Source organism: Ursus maritimus, unplaced genomic scaffold (assembly GCF_017311325.1).
Source record: "Ursus maritimus isolate PB19 unplaced genomic scaffold, ASM1731132v1 scaffold_13, whole genome shotgun sequence".
NCBI lineage: Eukaryota > Metazoa > Chordata > Mammalia > Carnivora > Ursidae > Ursus > Ursus maritimus.
The window spans coordinates 54287617-54309733 of record NW_024423675.1 but is presented as its reverse complement, the minus strand read 5'-3'; the positions used below and the strand labels follow the sequence as shown (position 1 = coordinate 54309733).

The following is a 22117-nucleotide window of genomic DNA, read 5'->3' as shown; positions in this document are numbered from 1 at the left end:
ATGCTGTTGGAAAAATGGCGTCGATAGACTTGATCAAGGCAGGGTTGCCACAGACCCTCAGTTTGTTTTTAAAAAAATGCAGTATCTGAAATGCAATAAAGAGAAGCCAAATAAACCTAGATATGCCTGTATGCATTCTCTTTGATGCGGTAATTCCACTTCTGGGAATTTATTTATTTTAATTTTATTTTATTTATTTTTTTAAGTAGGCTCCATACCCAGCGTTGAGCCCAACACGGGGCTTGAACTCACAACCCTGAGATTGAGACCTAAGCTGAGATCCAGAGTCGTATACTTAACCAACTAAGCCACCCAGTGCCTGGGGTTTTATCTTAAGGGAAATGCACAATTTTTATTATCACATTTTTTAATGAACTGATTTTGGTGTTTACAAGGAATATGTTATATATGTGTAAGCTATGATCATAATAAAAAGAACATTCATGACCTCACCATGCATTATCCTCAGAACTAGAATATTACCAATACAATTGAAGTTGCCAATGTTTGAAACATTATAATAGCAAAAATTGGAAACAACCTAAATGCGCATGAGTAGGGGATAGATAAATTATGGTACATATACATGCTGTAATTCAATATTTAGTTATTTAAAAAGATAAGGTTGAATTGTCATATTTTCTCATTTTCAAGAAATTCTGAACAGTAAGTCTAAAACCATCTGTGTAGTAACAGTTTTTTAGGGAAAGAAAAAGAAACATAGTTTTTTTTAGTCAGTTTTTTCTTTTTTTTTTTTTAAGATTTTATTTATGTATTTGAGAGAGAACAGGAGAGAACACAAGTAGGGGAAGGGGCAGAAGGAGAGGAAGAAGTGTCCCCCCCCTCCCCCGCCCCCTGAGCGTGGAGCCTGACAAGGGGCTTGATCCCAGGAAGCTGGGATCAGGACCTGAGATGAAGGCAGACAGTTAACTGGCTGAGCCACCCAGGTGCCCCTATAGTTAATTTTTTCAATAATATATCTTTAAATTTTTTTTAAATTAAGTATTCTCTGTACCCATCATGGAATCCGAACTTATATTCCAAGATTGAGAGTCATGTGCTCCCCTGACTGAGCCAGTCAGGCGCCCCTAAACATAGTTTTTTATTAACCTTCAGTAGCATACATTTATCCAGTCCATTATATACCTTTTTTTTTTTTTTGGTGGCAGTGAAGTTTGAGTCTCAACCTCACATTCAGAAATAATTCTGAATGTGAGTAAGGCTGAATTTCTTTGGGCTTTGGGATAGTTAACACATAACATGGTGACATGCTACTTTTATTGTTTTTATGATTGAATATATAATTTTGAGGCATATTGAAGAATACTGGGGTTTTTTCTTTTTGCTTAAACGATTTTTTTCTTAGCTAAGTGAGTTACTCTGGAAAATGATGATAATTCAAACGACTTTGGCAGTTGTTTCATGTCTGAGTGCATGTACTTCATGAATCTCTCCGACCTTTGAAAATTCTGTGATCTCACCTAAACTTGGCAATTCTTTATCCCTTTAATTGTATTGCCTATTGGGTGACAGTTCCTGAGTACATAATGCTGCATCATAGCAGAATCTTTTTGAAGACATTTTGACCATTAATCAAAGGTCTAGATTCAACCATATGTGGTGCTGCCAATGAAAATAACACAGTTGGGGGCACATGGGTGGCTCAGTCGGTTAAGCGTTAGATCTTGATCTCAGCTCAGGTCTCCATCTCAGGGTCATGAGTTGAAGCCCGACATTTGGCTCCATGCTGGGCGTGGAGCCTACTTAAAAACACACACACAGTTGAAGTGACAAGGAAATTTCACCCTTTATTTATGGTCGAATTGGGTGGCTCAGTGGTTAAGTGACCAACTCTTGGTTTTGGCTCAGGCCATGATCTCATAGTCATGAGATCAGTGAGCCCTGTGTTGGCTCTGCATTAAGTGCAGAGTCTGCCTCAGATTCTCTCTCCGTCTGCCCCTCCCCCTGCTCACTCGGGTGCTCTCTCTCTCTCTCTCTATTTTAAAGAAAATCTTTGAAAAAAAAATAATATTTAAAAGTAAAATAAAAATCTTCAGGGGCTCCCCAGGTGGCTCAGTCTGTTAAGCATCTGACTCTTGGTCTCAGCTCAAGTCTTGATCTCAGGGTTGTGAGTTCAAGCCGGGCTTTGGGCTTCATGCTCAGCATGGAGCCTACTTTAAAAAAAAAGAAAGCGGGGCGCCTGGGTGGCACAGCGGTTAAGCGTCTGCCTTCGGCTCAGGGCGTGATTCCAGCGTTATGGGATCGAGCCCCACATCAGGCTCTTCCGCTATGAGCCTGCTTCTTCCTCTCCCACTCCCCCTGCTTGTGTTCCCTCTCTCGCTGGCTGTCTCTGTCTCTGTCAAATGAATAAATAAAATCTTTAAAAAATAAAATAAAAGAAAAATAAAAAAAAGAAAAAAAAATTTTAAAAATAAGTAAATAAATAGTGACTTTTGTATATACTCAATTTCAGAAATACTAGAATATGGAAAAGCCTGTATCTTAGAATCAAGAAAACACTGTACTTACTGTCAAAAGATGTTCATAGTATTACATTATTCTTCTGATGGTATATTAGGCCCTAAGCAGCAATAGCTAGATTCGCAGAGCCTTGGCCCATATGTCCAGTAATCTCCCCTTCAGGTCCAAATATGGTTCCTCTTGGTCCAGAGACTTGTTCAGTTATCTTTGCTTTCACTATTTGTTCTCCTCTCCATCTCCCTCTCTCTCTCTCACTCACCACAGTACACTGTGGTATAACAAGAATGGCAGGGCTTTAATAAACATTGCTGTTAGAAAAGGAGAAGAATAGGAAATAGCAGTTGCTGATCTGTAATAATTTTGAAATCTCCATAGGCAGGTCTTGAAAGCAACCAGCCTTGGAGGTAGGGGATTTTCTTTAATTGGGCCTTAATCCAATTATATGGAAAGAACTCCCTCATTCATTGTTCTCTGTGATCCTTGGCCATTGTTCCTTCCAAGAACCTCCTTAGGGTTCTTTTTCCATTATCATCCTTGGCCATATATAGAAATGTGAGCTTGGGAGGGGGGGAATAGTCCCTCTTTGGAAGGTGCAAATCTTTCTCATCTAGATTATGGTTCCTGGAAGTTGGGAGCCCCAGGGGTTTAAATTGTGAATGGTCAAAGGCTTGAGTAGTTTTTAAAAAAAAAATTTTTTTTAACAATTTCCTCAAAGTTAGTAAGCCCCTGATTTGTTTAGTTCGAGTCAATTCCATGTGTCAGTAACCATAAGTTCACATGTGTTAGTAACCTCTTCCAAAGATTTGAGAGCTCCCATTTCTCTACTCAGTTGGTTATTTGAGAGGCGGCTCTCCCCTTAGTGTGGGTTGTACCACTGAAGTACTTTAGTCCGCTGAGAGATGCCAGTGGGCATCTGTGCTCAGCCTTTTAATTCCATCTCTTCCTGTTTGGGGTCCAGAAGCAATCTGCAGTCCAACCCTGCAAGACTTTAAATTTCTGAATTCTGTCTGTCCCTTCCTATTTCTGTTTGCAAATCAGCTGCTTCTTTCCTGACCTTATTATTTATTTATAATACTTTGCCAAATGGCCAATAGCAGCCAACATACAGTTCTAAGATTCTCTTTTTCAGACTCTTTTTTATAGAACTACAAATTCAATAGACCCTTTGTCACCTTCTAAGTCATAACAGGCAACAGCTTTATGAAATATTTAGCCACTGTAAAACATGGTTCTTCATTTTTCCAGCCTCCAGTATCACTTTCCTTGAAGCCGTTTGCCTAACTGCTAAGTCTATACTATGTTAGGGTATTTGTTATAGTAGCACGTCACTTCTAGGTATCAATTTCTGTATAAGGAGAATGAGAGACTAAATATGCAGATAGACAATGGCCAGATCATATATGAAAATAGATCTGTGACCCACAGCCTCAGTAGCACTAGGCCCAAACAGCCAGGTCTTGTCAGTAACTGTCAACTTCTAACTCAGGACTAACTAGGGAAAGACAGATCCCCCCACCCCCAACCAATCACATAGGATGCCCTGCTTCTAGTTAGTTGGCCTCCAGCTTCCTTGTGGCAGAGCATACCTGATGTCTTCCCTTTTATTCAGTCTGAAGCGTTTGCATTCCCCTGCCTGCCTTTGAATCTCTGCGAAAGAGATAGTGGCTGGCTGACTCCCTTGCTACGGCAAGCTCTTAATAAATAGACTGTGCTCATTTTCGGTGGTATTTATATATTATTTATTTAAAAAAAATTTTTTTTAAGTAGGCTCCATTGCAAATTCCATGCTCCATGGCTCAAATTCATGACCCTGAGATCAAGACCTGAGATGAGATCAAGAGTCAAATATTCAGCTGACTGAGCCTGCCAGGCATCCCTTGGGTGGTCTTTATTTTCACAATAATATTAGGCTGTTTGGTGGTAACATCGCCAAGTATCGGTCTATAACACAGCAGAGATTCCTATCTTTTTTGCACAAAGTCCAGTGGGATTCAGTAGTAAGCCATCCAGTGGCTTAGGAACCCATATTCCCTCCATATTGTGAAGCTACCATTTCAGAATGTAACCAACATTGTCATTGAAGCGGGAAGAGATGGAGAAGCATTGGCTTTTTAACTGCCTCAACCTAGAATTGACACATTACATCAGTTCACAGAGCTTTGGCCAGAACTCATTTAGGAAGTAGAGGGCAGTATGTGAATTAGTCTCTGGCACAAGGATTTATCAAGAGCAGTTAGGTAAAGATATGCCACATTTCCTCCATTCCATCATTATTGAAATCAGATGGTATGGATTATCTTTTGAAACAAACATTTAAACGTAAAGTTTCAGGGCCCCTAGTTGGCACAGTCGGATGAGTGTCCGACTCTTGGTTTCAGCTCAGGTCATGATCTCAAGGTCATGAGATCGAGCCCCATGTTGGGCTCTGTGCTCAGCATGGAGTCTGCTTGAGATTCTCTCTCCCTCTGTCCCTCCTGCTTGTGCTCTTTCTCCCTCTCTAAAATAAATAAATAAAATCTTTAAAAAAAAATAAAAAATAAATGTAATATCTTTGTTATTTCCTCTGAAAAGCTAATTTTGAAATGATGTTGTTGTGTAGAATTAATGGTTCCTTTAAATTAAAGAAATCCTGTGTGTTCTTTGTGTGTTTTGTATTTGAATAAGAATAATTTGCAGCAGAACCATTTCAAGATCCAGAGCACTTATAGTCATATCCTTTTCTTTTTAGTTGTTAACTTTCTGTTTTGGAAAATTTCAAGCACATACAAAAGTAAGGGGGATAGTGTGATGAACTTTCATGTGCCCATCACCCAGCTACAACAGTCATCAGCTACTTTTGTCTCATCTATGTCTCCGTCCACTTCACTGCAAAGCCAAATTATATATAAATAAATAAAATTCCAGACATATTTTATCATAAGTATTTCAACATGTAGACGAAAGAGATAAGCATAAACTAATTTTTCATTTATTTTAACTTAAAACACATTATTTCACATATACCAGAACTCAGTCATTTCTGGACCATTGTATACTCAGATGTTAACAATGTTAGAAATTACATTATTCAAGTACAGAGTTACAGAATATAGGATTAGAATGATTGACCTAGCATTTGATTTTATTTATTTGAGAGAGTGAGCAAGTGAGAGAGAATGAGCAGGGGAGGAGCAGAGGGAGAGGGAGAAGGAGACTCCGTGCTGAGCAGAGAGCCTGCTGCAGGGCTTTATCACAGAACTCCAGGATCATGACCTGAGCCGAAGGCAGGCACGTAACTAACTGAGCCACTCAGGCACCCCGGCCCAGCATTTTCTAAAATGTATTCCGTAGAAATGAATCTCATGAAATGCTGGGAGGGAAAAAAATTCTTCTGTCAGATAAGTTGGGCAGTACAGCATTCTCTTCTTATAAATTCATGTATTATGTAAAATGATGTCCTATTTTGTGATCCCATATTAGTTTGGGTTTTTTGTTTTTTTTTTTTAAGATTTTATTTATTAATTTGAGAGAGAGTACACAAGCAGGAGGGAGGGGCAGAAGGAGAGGGATAAGCAGACTCCCCACTGAGCAGGGAGCCAGATGCAGTCCTGGGATCATTAGCTGAGCCAAAGGCAGATGCTTAACTAACTGAGCCACCCAGGTGCCCCTTTGTGATCCCATTTTGATTGATAGTAATGTTATGTTAGAATGTGCAGTATTTAAAAAATTATTTTAATTGAAGTAGGGTTGATACACAGTGTTACATTAGTTTCAGGTATACTACTCAGACAACTGTGTTATGCTTCGCTTACACAATGTAGCTACCGTCTGTCACCATACAATATCATTACAATACCACTGACTATATTCTCTATGCTGTACATTTCATCTCAATGGCTTACACATCTCATAACTGGAGGCCTCTACCTCCCACTCTCCACCCATTTTGCCCATTCCCAATCCCCACCCCTCTGAGAACCATCAGTGTCTTCTCTGTGTTTATGGATTTGTTTTGTCACTTGACTTTTAGATTCCACATATAAGTGAAATCATGTGTTACTTGTCTTTGTCTGACTTATTTCACTTAGCATAATACCCTCCAGGTCCATCCATGTTGTCACAAATGGCAAGGTTTCATTCTTTTTTTTTTTTTTTTTAAGATTTTATTTATTTGAGAGAGAGAGAGAGAGAGCATGAGCAGGGAGGAGAGGAAGAAGCAGGCTCCCCGCTGAGCAGGGAGCCCAACACGGGGCTTGATCCCAGGACCTTGGAATCATGATCTGAAACAAAGGCAGACACTTACCCCACTGAGCCACCCTGGTGCCCCAATTTCATTCTTTTTTATGGCTGAGTAATATTACATTATTTATATATATATATAATACTTTGCCAAATGGCCAATAACAGCCAACATACATAAATACACACACACACACACCCACACCCACACCCACACCCACACCCACACCCACATCATCCTTATCCTTTCGTCTGTCATTGGACACCTAGGTTGCTTCCATATCTTGGCTATGATGAATAATGCTGCAGTAAACATAGGGATGCTTCTATCTTTTTAAATTAGTGTTCTCATTTTCTTTGAGTAAATACTCAGTAATGCAACTATTGGATTGTATGGTATTTCTATTTTTTATTTTCTGAGAAACATCCATACTGTTTTCCACCATGGTTGCACCAATTTACATTTCCACCAGCAGTTTACAAGGGTTCCTTTTTTCCCACATCCTCATCAGCACTTGCTATTTCTTGTTTTTTGATTCTAGCCATTCTGATAGGTATAAGGTGATAGCTCATTGTGGTTTTGGTTTGCATTTTCCTGATTAGTGATGTTGAGTATCTTTTCATGTATCTGTTGGCCATTTGTATATCTTCTTTGGAAAAATGTCTAGAATATGCAGTGTTAATAGTGATTGTATTTGTTTCCTGTGGCTTACATGGCAAATCACTACTAATGAGGACTTAAAAAGCATACATTTATTCTCACACCTCTGGAGGCCAGAAATCCAAAATCAGTATCACTGGCCCAAAATCAAGGTGTTGACAAGGCCACTCTCCGTCCAAGAGGCTCTAGGAGAAAAATCCGTTCCTTTCCATTTTGGCTGCTGGCATTCCTTGGCTTCTGACCACATCACTCCAGTCTCTGTCCCCTCAGACACGTTTCCTCTTCCTCTTCTGTGTGTATCCGATCTCCCCCTTCTCAGAAAACACTTGTAATTGTGTGTACTGCTTACTGAATAATCCATGATAATCTCTCAATCTCAAAATCCTTAATGACATCAGCAAAGTCCCTTTTTCCAAATAAGATAACATTTACAGATTGTAGGTATTAGAAAGTAGATATCTTTTAGGATGCCATTATTCAGCCTACTATAGTGATTCTTACTGTTGAGGGAGGTGAATTATGAGGGACTTCTACTTTATATTATATAATATTTAAATTTTTCAATAAGGATGAATCTTCATATAATTAGAAAAAAACTAAGATTATAGTTTTTTAAGGGTAAAAAAAGGGATAAATCACGTGAATTTATTAGTTCAGCAGATATTTTTGCACTGCTTACTGTTTACCAGGCTCTGTGTTAGGAATGGAAGCAAATGGGGGCGCCTGGGTAGCGTAGTCGTTAAGCGTCTGCCTTCGGCTCAGGGCGTGATCCCGGCGTTCTGGGATCGAGCCCCACATCAGGCTCCTCTGCTGCGAGCCTGCTTCTTCCTCTCCCACTCCCCCTGCTTGTGTTCCCTCTCTCGCTGGCTGTCTGTCAAATAAATAAATACAATCTTAAAAAAAAAAAAGGGAATGGAAGCAAATGTATATTGACAGAAAAGCAAATTATGCTTATTTTGTTTTGTTTTTTCCCTTCTCTGTCAAGGAGAATGACTTTGGAAATGGTAAACTAATAATAGTAAAATGATATTAAACTTCGAGTTGAAACCCCAAATAAGTGACGTATTAATGGAATGCTTAGATGCTATGAATGAAATATAACTCAGATATTGAGAGAACTGAAACATGACGTTGCATAACCACTATTGTTAATCCTTGATCACAGAGAAATGATAGGTTGCAGAACAGGAAATGGAAAATATCTTCACTTTCAGGAAGGGCAAGAAGGGGAATTCTGTAAATTTTAGACTGGCGAGCTAAGCATGAAACCTAGAAAAATTTTATTAGTAAGCCATTAACATTTGGGGAAGCCTTCAGGAAAAACTGCTTGTCATTAGGGACCATCTTTCTTCATAAAAGCATAAGATGTGTCCATCTTAATTTCATTTATGAAGTAATTATCAGTAGATTGGGTTATGTTGTAGACAGAATATGTATCATCTTCAGCAACACAATCGATCATAAATAAGAACTGTACCACAGAGTTACTAATTATTGAGGCGAAGTCATCAGGAAATTGTACCTCTGATGGTCTGTTTCAGGACTTCATCCTTTTTCAGGCCTGCTGCAAATAGTTGTTTATGTGTATGTATAATTAACATCCGTAAGTTTAATTTTTAAAAATAAAAAAGCATTTTCTTTTTTTGGTTGTTTGCGTTTGTTTTGTTTTGTTTTTGTGAGAAGGGAGATTGGTGGAGGGGAGCAAAGGGAGAGAGAGAATCTTAAGCAGGTTCCATTCCCAGCACGGAGCCTGACATGGGACTCAGTCTTATGACCCTGATATAGTGACCTTAGCCAAAATCAAGAGTCGTATGCTTAACTAACTGAGCCACCCAGGAGCCCCCCCAAAAGTGTTTATTTTTAACAGCTCTAAGATGTAATTTATATGCCATAAAATTTACTCATTTAAAGTATTCAATTCAGTGGTTGTTCAGGGTAGTATATTTCTAGAGCTATACAACCGTAATAGTAATCTAATTTTAAAATAGAAATGGCTTTATTTTATCTGTGGTGTTTTGAAACTTGCCCTTTTTGCTTAAGAATGTGTTATAAGGGGGCACCTGGGTGGCTCAGTCAGTTAAGCATCATCTGCCTTCAGCTCATGTTATGATCCTGGAGCCCTAGGATTGAGCCCCGCATCGAACTCCCTGCTCAGCGCAGAACCTGATTCTCCCTCTCCCTCTGCTGCTCCCTGTGCTTGTGTTCTTTCTCTTTCTCTCTGTCAAATAAATAAATAAAATATGTAAAAAAAAAAAAATATATATATATATATATACACGTTATATATATGTATGTATGTATGTTATGGGTATCTGTTCTTGTTAGTACAGATAGAATTGCATCATTCTTTTTAACATCTGCTTCATCACATATAGACGTACTGTCAGTTGCTCTCAATCACTGATGAGCATCTAGACTGATCTCATGTTTTGCCGTTATAAATGGTGTTGCAGGGAGCATCCTTCATCTCGAATACTTGTGTTCCTTTAGTTGTATTGCATCGTTCCTCATAATCCTTATTCAAGCTTTAAGGTAAACCTTGTTATTCCAAACATTTTATGCCTCAGGAGACAGTTTTTGAGAGAAATAAATACCCAAGTTCACATTGCTAAAATTAACAGAACAGGTACTTGAATAATTTTTTTGTTTTTCCGTTACTTTCTGGCACTTCTAGGATTTTGACAAACTAGAGTATTATCCAGAAGCGCATGGCTAGAATTAAGAAACATTTAGGGGTACCTGGGTGGCTCAGTCAGTTAAGCATCTGACTCTTGTTTTCTGCTAGGGTCATGATCTCAGGGTGGTGAGATCAAGCGCACCCCCCCCCCATAGGGCTCCATGCTCAGTGGGGGAGTCTGCTTCAGATTCTCTTCCTATCTCTCTCCCTCTGCCCCTCCCCAACTCCTACTCGCGCTCTCTCTCTCTCTCTCTTAAATAAATAAATCTTTAAAGGAACTCGGGGTGTTTAGGAGATACATGTGTATTTCATTTGTCAACATACACATTTATTGAGCACTTACTATCTGTCAGGTTCTGATAGCATTGAAAGACAGTGGTTAGGAGACAAATAAGGTCTTCTCTTAGAGCTTTTATGTCAGTGAGGGAAGATAGACAATTAACAACTAAACAAGTAAAATAATTTTAGATAGTAATAAGTACTACTGAGAAAATAAAACAGGATAATTAGGTGACCAGTCATTGAGAGTTACTGAGGAGGTAACATAAGGCTGAGACCTAAATGACTAGAAGGATGTATTTATATTTGCCTGTAGACCTTTTTATGTAACATGAACGGTGACTACATTTATAAGAACAGAAATGGGGCACCTGGCTGGCTCAGTCGGTAGAGAATGTGACTCTTTTTTTTTTTTTTTTTTTTTTTTTTTTAAGAGAGGAAGAGAGAGAGTATATCGTGCAGGGAGAGGGATGGAAGGAAAGGGAGAAAATCCCAAGTAGGCTCCATGCCCAGCAAAGAGCTGAACACGGGGCTCAATCTCACGACACTGTGATCATGACCTGAGCTGAAATCAAGAGCCACCCAGGCGCCCTGAGCATGTGACTCTTGATCTTGGGGTTGTAAGTTCGAGATTACTTAAAGAAATATAAGAATAGAAACAGGCTCCTAGTAGATGATAATTAGCAGTGTTTCACATCCTAGTGATACCACTTACAAACTGCTTTACCCAAACTCTCTGAACCTCAGTTTCCTCATGTACAAGCAGAGATAGTAAACCTTCTTCACAGGGCTACTAGGATGGTTAAATAAGGATGTAGGCAAAGTTGTTTAGTACCAGCCCATAATAGGCTCTCAACATGTACTGAGTGGGATTTCATGATGCTCCACAGAAAGGAAACATCTTGAACACTTTCTACAGGTCACAAATAGAATGGCTTTCTTGCATTAGTGATTTCCCTATCAATGAGGATATTTAAATAGACTTCAGGTGACTGTTCTTCTAGTGTGTTTTATTTTTTAAAAAATTTTCCCAGTTTATTTTTTTATTTAAATTCAATTAATTAACATATAATGTATTATTGGTTTCAGAGGTACAGGTCTGTGATTCATCAGTCTTATATAATACCCAGTGCTCATTATATCACATGCCCTCCTTAATGTCCATCACCCAGTTATCCCATCCCTTCACCCCCCTCCAGCAAGCCTCAGTTGGTTTCCTATGATTAAGAGTCTCTTATGGTTTGTCTCCCTCTCTGGTTTCATCTTGTTTTATTTTTTCCTGTCTTCCCCTATGATCCTCTGTTTTGTTTCTTAAATTCCATGTATCAGTGAGATCATATTGTCTTTCTCTGATGGACTTATTTCACTTAGGATAATACCATCTAGTTCTATCCATGTCATTGCAAATTCTGGTGTGTTTTAGAAGACATTCATGCATTAAATGAGGAATAAGACAAGTTGTCCACGGACATCCTTTCCCCATCCTGTCATTAATAAACTTCCTGTCTCTAGAGTCCCAGTCCACAGTTGGCAAAATAAGCTCAAGCATCTGTTTCTGAAGTATCTTCTGGACTAGTGGTTTTAAAAACCTTTTTAAAGCAACAATACCCTTTCTCTAAAGAAATCTTATACTGGAAGTCTAATTTTATTTTATTTTAAGACTTAATTTATTTATTTAGAGAGAGAATGAGTGGGAGGGGCTGAGGGAGAGAGAGAGAGAATCTCAAGCAGGCCCTGTGCTGCACATGGACTCCCAACACAGGGTCGATCTCACAACCCTGAGGTCATGACCTGAGCCCGAAACCAAGAATCAAACGCTTAACACAGCTGTGCCACCCAGGCGCCCCAAAGTCTAATTTTAAAATCTAGAATTGGAGCTGCAAGGTGAAGTTGATGAGAGGCTGTCCATTGTATCATTCACTTAGTAATCCCTTGTATCTGTATATACTTTATATGCTTACTAAGCACTCGTTTTTTTCTTTAAGTTTTTAATTTATTTACATAATCCCTACAACCAACATGGGGCTCAAACTCACAACCCTGAGATCAAGAGTTGCATGGTCTTTGAGCCAGCGAGGCACCCCAATTTACTAAGCATTCTTAAAATTATATTTTATCATCATAACCAGTACTTGATGTAATTTTATAGATTGAGAAATAGGCACAGAAAGGTTAACTAACTTTTCCTGTCTGTACAGTAATCCTTAGTGGAGCCAGAACTATAACCCAGGTCTCTACTCTGACTACTAAATCAGTGTTTGTTTTCTCCCAAACGCATGGTACTGCTCTATCAGTTAATCCCTTTATAGCTTTTTCTTTTTCTTTTTCTTTTATAGGGTTAATTATTTAGATTGTAAAGAATTTCGGCATTCCTGGGGACTTCTGCAAAGGATCTTTTTCAGTTTGGCCCAAGAGAAAGTTCTGGATCTGTCAAGTAGCTCGTAAAGAAGTCCTTTGTGTGGGTTATAAATATAGATGTTTTCATGAAGAGGAGTGAAAAGCCAGAAGGATATAGACAAATGAGGCCTAAGACCTTTCCTGCCAGTAACTACACTGGCAGTAGCCGGCAAATGTTGCAAGAAATTCGGGAATCCCTTAGGAATTTATCCAAACCATCGGATGCTGCTAAGGCTGAGCATAACATGAATAAAATGTCAACTGAAGATCCTCGACAAGTCAGAAATCCACCCAAATTTGGGACGCATCATAAAGCCTTGCTGGAAATTCGAAATTCTCTACAACCATTTGCAAATGAAACAAGTCGGAGTACTTCAGAAGTTAATCCACAAATGCTTCAAGACTTGCAAGCTGCTGGATTTGATGAGGTAGGAATTTTGAAAGACAAAAGAAAGGATTTTTCTTACCTTACACTACTACATAAGACTATTTTGGTGATCTCCTGCCGAAGTGTTTCCTTTGAGAGAATTTAACTGCGTGTACAAATTTGTGTATTCTAATCAGCAAAGAATGTTGTTTACAATTCCGTTAATTATTAAAACAAAATAATTAATTATTTCTTTAGTTTTCTCTGTGGTTCCTGGGATATTAAAGGTTAAGTCATGAAGTCAGATGGAAATGCATTTGAAGAAAGCTGCGGGGGAGGACGGAGTAGGTAGGAACGGAGGTCTCTGACTGCAATAGGAGCTCTGGGGAGCCAAGAGGCTGTGTGGAAATGACAGCTTATGAAGTTTAAGTTCATACTACAGAGATAGAAGTAGGATCAGGATTTCTTTTTCTTATTTTTTTTAAAGATTTTATTTATTTGACAGAGAGAGAGACAGCCAGCGAGAGAGGAAACACAAGCAGGGGGAGTGGGAGAGGAAGAAGCAGGCTCCCAGCAGAGGAGCCTGACGTGGGGGCTCGATCCCAGAACGCCAGGATCATGCCCTGAGCCGAAGGCAGATGCTTAACGACTGAGCCACCCAGGCGCCCCATCTTTTTTTTTTTTTTTTTTAAACCGGGATTTCATTAAGTAGCTATATGTTCACATCATTCTCAGGCCCAAATCTCAAATTCACAAAAACTAAAAATTTACATGTTGTTCAATCTGCTAGAATTTTGAAGTTTTATTTTAATGAAATTTCAGCTCATGTTAATTATGACAGATCTTTAATATTTACCTTTAGAATTCACATTGAAAGTTTTTCATAGCACATATATATTTTTAATTGTATATGTTTAGATCTATAATGTTTAGATTATAAAATTTATATTCCATAATAACTTACTTTCTGTGAGTATTTTAGGTGGCAGAAATCACTTTGGATACAAATTGCTGTGGAAATTTACCTAAATGTGAACGAGCAAGTGTTAAATTAAGTTTTCCTTTCGAAATTATAGTAACTTTTTTGTGCTTATAAAAATACCTATTTCCTGTTAAAAATTAAAAAGTGTAAAGAATACAGTGAAAATTACCTTTAGTTCTACGTAAAGATAATTACCTTTAAAATTCTTCCATTATTGTTAATATTTTGGTGACCACATTTTCAGAGATCTCTGTGGTTAAAATTGAGAACTTAAGTATGCACTGTAGTAAAGGATTTGAAAAAGAAAGTTTCAACCAAACTATAGAGAAAAAAGATGAGTCTTTCTGGCATACCCTGTTCATTCATTTGATTAATATTATTTCCTATCATTTTTATGCTAAGTGTTCTAAAAATAATTAGATTTGCACCTGAAAATGTATAGAGAGAAAAGAGGAAAGAACCTGTGATGTTTTCCTGGTTAGTAGTTGGAGGATTAAGGAAATGGCTTAACATGGAGTTTCTCCAGAGTACTTTCTTCCTAATGTCTTAGCCAGAAGGCAAAGAAGAAAGGAAGGAATGAATCATGGCACCCGAGTGGCTTAGTCTGTTAAGCATCTGCCTTCAGCTCAGGTCTTGATCCCAGGGTCCAGGGATTGAGCCCTGCCCCCCCACATCAGGGCCTGCAGGCCCCAAATTGCATGCCCCCCCCATAGAGCTACCTGCTCAGTGGGGAGTCTGCTTCTCCTTCTGCCCCTCCCCTCCACTCATGCTCTCTCTCTTGCTCTCTCTCAAATAAATAAATGAAATCTTAAAAAAAAAAAAAAGGAATGAATCATTGCCCTTATTCTTTCCCTGTTATATATTGCTAGGGAAAGAGAGTTTTAAAAAATCACATGGCTAGAAAGGCCCTTAAGTGGTCATATGTTATGTCAGGCAAGTCACCTCAGTGGATACCTGTTTCTGGAGCTCTTACTACGTGTGAACCCTTCGATCAGTATAGAAAGTCATACCAAACATAGTCTATTCCTTTAAGGAACTTAAAAATTCTTTCTAATGTAGGTAGTTTTAAGAAATCTAAAGCAGGAGTCAATGCTCTATTCCTTTTTTTATTTTTAAGCATAATCGGCATACAATGTTATATTAGTTCCAGGTATATAACATGTTGATTCCACAGTTCTGTAGACAGTTCTATACATTACGCAGTGCTCACCACCGTATGTGTAGTCACCATCTGTCACCATACAATGTTATTACAATATTATTGAGTATATTCTGTGTGCTGTACTTCCATCTTCATGACTTACTTATTTTATAAATGGGACTTCGTATGTCTTAATACTCTTTATCTATTTCGCTCATCCCCCAACCCACCGCCCCACTAGCGACCAACACTTTGTGCTCTGTATTTAAGAGTCTGGTTTTTTGTTTGTATGTTCATTTGTTTTGTTTCTTAGATTCCACTTGGAAGTGAAATCATATGGTATATTAGTCTTTCTCTGACTTACTTCACTTAGGTCAGTGCCCTATTCTTTATCTATTGGCAATAATAACAATAATTGCTTTGCATTACAAAGATATGTTAGCTTTATTACAATCACACATTTCACAGTTGTCAGCTTGACACTAATAACCCCTTAAGCAAGGTTGCTTTACTAAAAGCATTTAGACATGTATCCATTCTCGTTTGTCCAAATAATGAAGTTAGGGTATTATTTGTTCCCACGGTGATAAAAAGAATATGGCAGTTTATTCTGCTGCCTCCTTGAATCGCTCATTCTGATAGCTTCTCGTTATATTGCAGAATTTGTTTAAAATCCTAACTTGGTACTTTAAAATTTTTCTTTTTTAGGATTTTATTTATTTATTTGACAGAGAGAGAGACAGCCAGCGATAGAGGGAACACAAGCAGGGGGAGTGGGAGAGGAAGAAGCAGGCTTCCAGCGGAGCAGGGAGCCTAATGCAGGGCTCGATCCTAGGACCCTGGGATCATGACCTGAGCCGAAGGCCGACGTTTAACGACTGAGCCACCCAGGCACCCCTAAAAAACTTGGAAAAAAAATTTTTTTTATCCAGTTTTCACTTCGTTATTTTATCGTTTCATAAACCCCGTCTGTTCCTTTAGCTATGTTGGGTTCAAGGCTGTTGCAGTTTTTTGAGAATGTTTCTAGTGGTCTGTAAAATTAAAACCTCAGGTATTTCAAGATTAGTTTCTTTGTAGGAATAAATCTTAAACAGAATTGATGTGTTCTTGGGGCACACAAATCTACAATCACTGGAGTGTATTTTTGCTGCTAAGCATGGAAAAAACCATAGTAATGTGGACACGATGTTTTCTTATCACATAAGACTTCTCTTCCAAAGTACTGATTTAAGAGTGCTCCTTTTCACACTGGCACCAACACCCCCACTTACAGAACTCGGTTGATTTTGTTAACAGATGCGAAAAACATTTTAACATACAGCAATAATTATTCAAAAATAAAAGCCAGCATAATAATCACCAGCTGAAATTCTAGTGCATTTAACAAAAATATGGTTCCCATATTGATAAAGGATGGTGGATGCGAGTTTTCTTACCAAGTGAGATGACACTGCCATGTGGTAGTAGCATAAATACAGTTCATTTCGCTTAACCAGTTTTAAAGTTAAGTACTCCCTATTGAATTTTAATTTGGAGTGATTTGAATTATTTTAAATTTGTACACAAAGTGAGACATTAATTCCTTTGTATCTCACTGCAAACTTGCAGAAATCTTATTGGCATAAAATGTGGTCCCACTGTACTTTTGTATCAGTTAAGGATTGAGTTTGGTTGCTTTTAACAAAAATCCAAATAATAATGCTTTAAACAAAATAGTGACTCAGTTTATATAGCTAGCATTGGTCCACTCTCTTAAAGATGTCAGAACCTAGGACTCTTATGAATTTCTTGAATGTTCCTTCTTGATGGCATCATGCTGTAGCACAGATGTCAGATCTGTCATCTAGGAAACAGGATACAGGAAGTACTCGTACCTAAATCAGGAACAGCAACATTTTTCCAGAAACCCTTGCTTTTGTTTCATTGTCATAATTGTCATATGGTCACTGTAGCTATAAGGAAGAATTCTTCCAACAAAATCAATAACTTTTTCTAGGAAAGGGAGTCTTTGCCATACCCCCCCCCCTTTTTTTTAAGGTTTTATTTATTTATTTGAGAGCGCGAGAGAGAGCAAGAGCAGAGGGGAGGGACAGAGGAAGTAGTAGAGGGAGAAAGACTCCTCGCTGAGCAAGGAATCTGCCAACGTGGGGCGCAATCCCAGGACCCTGGGATCATGATCTTAGCCGGAGGCAGATGCTTAACCAACTGAGCCACCTAGGTGCCCCTGTCACAACCTTTTTTTTTTTTTTTTTTTGGTTAGTCTCACCCTAGTCATTTCATTAGAAGGATCGTCTGTCAGTAGCCTGTTCACCCACTAGTCTTACTATTCCATTCCCATTTTGAAATATTGCTTGAAATACTAGCTCCTCTAAGGCAAGTAAATAGCTGCTGCTTTCTTGAAAAAAGCTTATCCATATGTATTCTGAATGTTAATGTATGATTTATGTTTACATTTAAAGGGCAAGGAGCAGAGCAGGAGGACGACCCACATCTAATCTCCAGGCACTGTGCTTATGTGTTTTTACATGTTTTCTTATTTAGGCCTCACATCAGTTCTGTGAGTGTATTGCAGATGAAGAATTTGAGCTCTAAACTGTTAAATAATTTGCCAAAGTTCACACAGTTCTGAAGGGGAGCGTGTAAATAAATCTACAGTCACTGGAGTGCATTTTTGCTCCTAAGCGTAAAAAACGAAGCATAGTAATGGAACTCAAACTCACTTCTGTTGATTCCAGACTCTGCTTTTTCATCATACCATGTAGCCTCCTAAAGTCTTCATCACATAATCATATACAGTCTGTGTTTTTCTTACACCGTTTGTCCTAGATTTATGTCCTTGTAAATAATGGTCTCTGAAAATGTAAGCTCTAAGAGGATGGAAATCAGAATTATGTAGCTTTTACTAGTAAACAGTGACAAAGGTGCTTACCAAAATGTTTTAATGATAGAAAAGAGTGGTTTCCATTATTTTGACTGATAACTTTTTAACAGTCTGATAGTCTTTGTTTGTATAAGGATGAAATCAAGAATGAGAAATAATCAGTTACGTTGTTACGACTGTCCCCAGAAGTTAATCCTATAAGAAGACAGTGATATGTTACATAAAGGTGAAAATATTAAAGAAACATTTGAAGAATTGGAGCATTTGTTTTCTTTTTTTACAAACAGGATTATTTGTAGTTTTACAAGCCATTAATATTATGGTTTGGGGCCCTGTTCTTCATAATTATGAATTTCTCTAGTGAAGCTCATAGAGCTCATTAGATAGTGTTCTTTCTCTCTTAATTAATTATAAGATTTTTAAAAAATTTTTTTCAATTATAAGATTGAAACTTTGTTTCTTTTTTTTAAACTTCATACCAGGATATGGTTATACAAGCTCTTCAGAAAACTAATAACAGAAGTATAGAGGCAGCAATTGAATTCATTAGTAAAATGAGTTACCAAGATCCTCGCCGGGAACAGATGGCCGCAGCAGCTGCCAGACCTATCAATGCCAGCTTGAAACCAGGTGATGAATCAAACATTTTTTTCTCATTTCTTATAGTATTGTCTTAAAATATTTATCTATGTCAGCTCTTTAGTCTTAGAAAGTGTTAAAAGTATCGCAGTAAGGGAAAGTCTCAAGTCCGGGTAATAGCATGATAGTGTTACACCAAAGCGAGTTTGAGGATGGAGCCCTTAAAGTTTCATAAGTAATTCTGATAAGCAGCCTTCAAGGTTGAAAAGTACTTGTTTGGTTATACTGAAGCTGAAATATTTCTTTTTTACCACAGATATCATATTCAAACTATTTTTTTTTCTTCTTATAATTTTGTTTTATTATAAGAGTGAAAGATGTTCACCACAGAATATTTAGAAAGGAAAAAGGAAAAAGAAGACACCACTATTAATACCTACAAGATTTTGGTGTGTTTTGTTTCTTAGTCTTTTTTCCTGCGGAAAACCTGAGTGGGTTTTGACCTAATCAAGGACATCAGAAAAAACCTCCCTGTGAAACTAATAGTAGAGTTGATAGCTGAAGAAAGACTAAGGTTAATGGGAAGGGTTTGGTGAGGAAGGGTGTCCCTATGTATGGCCTGTTTGGCAGGTTTTGGTGCTACACTGGAAGAACTGAAAGTGGCCAGGGCACTGAAAACAAGAGTATGCAATAGGACTGGAGAAATACATAGGGCCTGACTATGCAGGACTGTCTGTTGATCTTATCCTAAGAGCAGCAGGAAGTTAGGGAAACTTCAAGCAGGGTAATGATATGATTAGATTTGTGTTTCAAAAAGATGGCTGCAGTGGATAAGAATGGATTGGGGGTTGGGTATTGGGATAGACTGGATAAGAGATACGGTAGTTCCCAGGAAACAAAGGTTATTAAGACTGGAAGAAGGTAGGAGAGAAAAGTGAATGAATTAAGAGAGATGAGAGGGGTAAAGTTGACAAGGACATGGTGATAGATTACATATGAGGGGTGATAATGGGCAGGAATGACTCTTAGGCTTCTGGTGCAAAAACATAGATGCAGTATGGTGATAACCCACATTTAAAAGCAAATGCTAAGAGAGAACAGGGGTTGGTGGAAAAAGATCATAAGGCTGGTTTTTGACATCAAGTTGAGTTAGGTTCATTGAGTTATCCAAGTGAAGATGTCATCTAGGGAGCTGGATATATATATATATATATATATATACACATACACACACACACACAATTAGCCTTGTATATGAAATAGGTCACTAAGGGAGATAATGTAGACAATAATGACAAGATGTTCTAGAACCAAGCCTATTAATCAGTAGCTGTCAGGAGAGGATAAGCCTGCAAGGACAGAAGAATTAACTGAAGAGGAAGGAAAAAAAACCAACAGTGTCTTGAAAGAAAAGGGTATTTTATAAAATTATTAATCTGTAATGAATTGAAAATTTAAAAAGTAAAAGATCTTCAGCAGATAAGAAGCATACTCTTGCTAATGTCCTCACTCAACCCTCACAGAAAAACTTCTCAAAGTGTTGTTTATACATGAATTCTTGATCTCACATCCATTTATTCCTTAGCCCACTCCAATCTGAATTATGTTCCCATGACTGAACAGAAACAAGTTACCCCATGTATTATGGGCTGAATTGAGTCCTCCCTCCACCAAATTCAGGAAGTCCTAATTCTAGTACCTCAGAATTTGACTGTATTTGTAGACAGGGTCTTTAAGAAGGCAGTTAAGGTTAAATAAGGTCATTTAGGGTGGCCCCTAATTTTATAAAATACAATAACGATGAATTATTCCAAAATTTAAATTTAAAATGACATTGGGGCCCCTGGGTGGCTCAGTCGTTAAGCGTCTGCCTTCGGCTTAGGACGTGAACCCAGAATCCTGGGATCGAGCCCTGCATAGGGCTCCCTCCTCTGCTGGGAGCCTGCTTCTTCCTCTCCCACTCCCCCTGCTTGTGTTCCTTCTCTCGCTGGCTGTCTCTCTCTCTGTCAAATAAATAAATAAAATCTTTAAAAAAATAAATAAATAAATTTAAAATGACATATATAAGTCCACATATTTTATTATTACATTTAACAGACATAAAATGTCACTGTTAGATTTCTATAAAAATTTCTAAGTTTTTGTTCTCCACTTCCATACTTACAGTGGACTAGTAACAACATTTTGAGGTAGTGCTCTATATGAGAATGGAGGGAGAGCCTTGTGCGTTTGTTTTAAGGCATGTTTAAAAGTTAATTGCGAAACTTCAGTTAAGAGAAAGAAATTAAATATTCTAGAGAAAAGGATCAAGTAAGGTTCCTAAGAAGCCAGGAAAAGAAAGAATCCAAAGCATAGGATGAGAGATTATTAGCCTTATAGAGGAAGAGGAATCAACCATTTTGCTCTAGTAGGAACAAACAGGCCTAGGTTATGTGGGGCAGATAAAGGGAGTTCCTTTCTGAGGCTGAAAGGAAAAAAAAAAAAAACTGAAGGTTTTCTCTGAAGTGTAAAATCAGGTCTTCTGCTGAGAGTAATGGGACAGGCAATTTGAGGAGACCCAGGATTAGAGAGAGTTGTAGTGGAGACCAGAAGAAACAGTAGGATTTCCTGGCAGTGCTAAAGCCATTTAATGATGCCGGTCATTGAATTTATGGTGGAATCCAACTACACTTTACATCACCTTTTCTAGCAGGCATGAAAAAAAGTAGGTAGCTGCTATCATCTGTGACTAGAGTTCTAAACAAGTACAAAATAAGATAGATAAAGGGAGGACAGAATATTGCTGAAAGCGTGATTTAAATCCTTAATCAGGGGGGTGGGGGAATGGGATAGACTGGTGATGGGTAGTAAGGAGGGCACGTATTGCACGGTGCACTGGGTGTTATACGCAACTAATGAATCATCGAACTTTACATCATAAACCAGGGATGTACTGTATGGTGACTAACATAATAAAAAAACATTAAAATATTTTTTAAAATAAATAAATAAATCCTTAATCAGGGCATATTCCTCCTCTGCTGTTAGGGACTTTTCTTTTTGCTTTTTTTTTTTTTAAGATTTTATTTATTTATTTGACAGAGAGGGAGAGGGAATACAAGCAGGGGGAGTGGGAAAGGGAGAAGCAGGCCTCCTGCTGAGTGGGGAGCCCGATGTGGGGCTCAATCCCAGAACCCTGGGATCATGACCTGAGCTTAAGGCAGACCCTTAACGACTGAGCCACCCAGGTGCCCCGGTTAGTGGCTTTTCATTCCTTCCAGACTCCTCTTGATGGCTTTGCTGCAGTCAGACTTCCTCCAGTACCCCACTTCCCCACATTTACTGCTCTCCAGCCATACTGAATTTCTTTTTGTTCTTGGAAAATACCAAGCTCCCACCTCAGGACCTTTACCTAGTCTTAGATCATATGTCATCTCCTTGGTGGAGCCTTTTCTGACTACTGAATCTCATCCCT

At 38.3% G+C, this 22117-nt stretch overlaps 1 protein-coding gene across 4 annotated transcripts in view; it reads left to right on the top strand.

Annotated features, from left to right (window-relative positions):
• LATS1 (large tumor suppressor kinase 1) overlaps nt 1-22117 on the top strand; it is a 51075-nt gene that overhangs the window by 9597 nt on the left and 19361 nt on the right. For all 4 annotated transcript variants that reach the window (XM_040627951.1, XM_040627948.1, XM_040627950.1 and 1 more), the window contains 2 exons: nt 12653-13141; nt 18567-18714. In XM_040627951.1, coding sequence (XP_040483885.1) covers nt 12800-13141; nt 18567-18714 — 490 coding nt within the window. In that variant the 5' untranslated portion in view covers nt 12653-12799. The remainder of the gene's footprint in view (nt 1-12652; nt 13142-18566; nt 18715-22117) is intronic.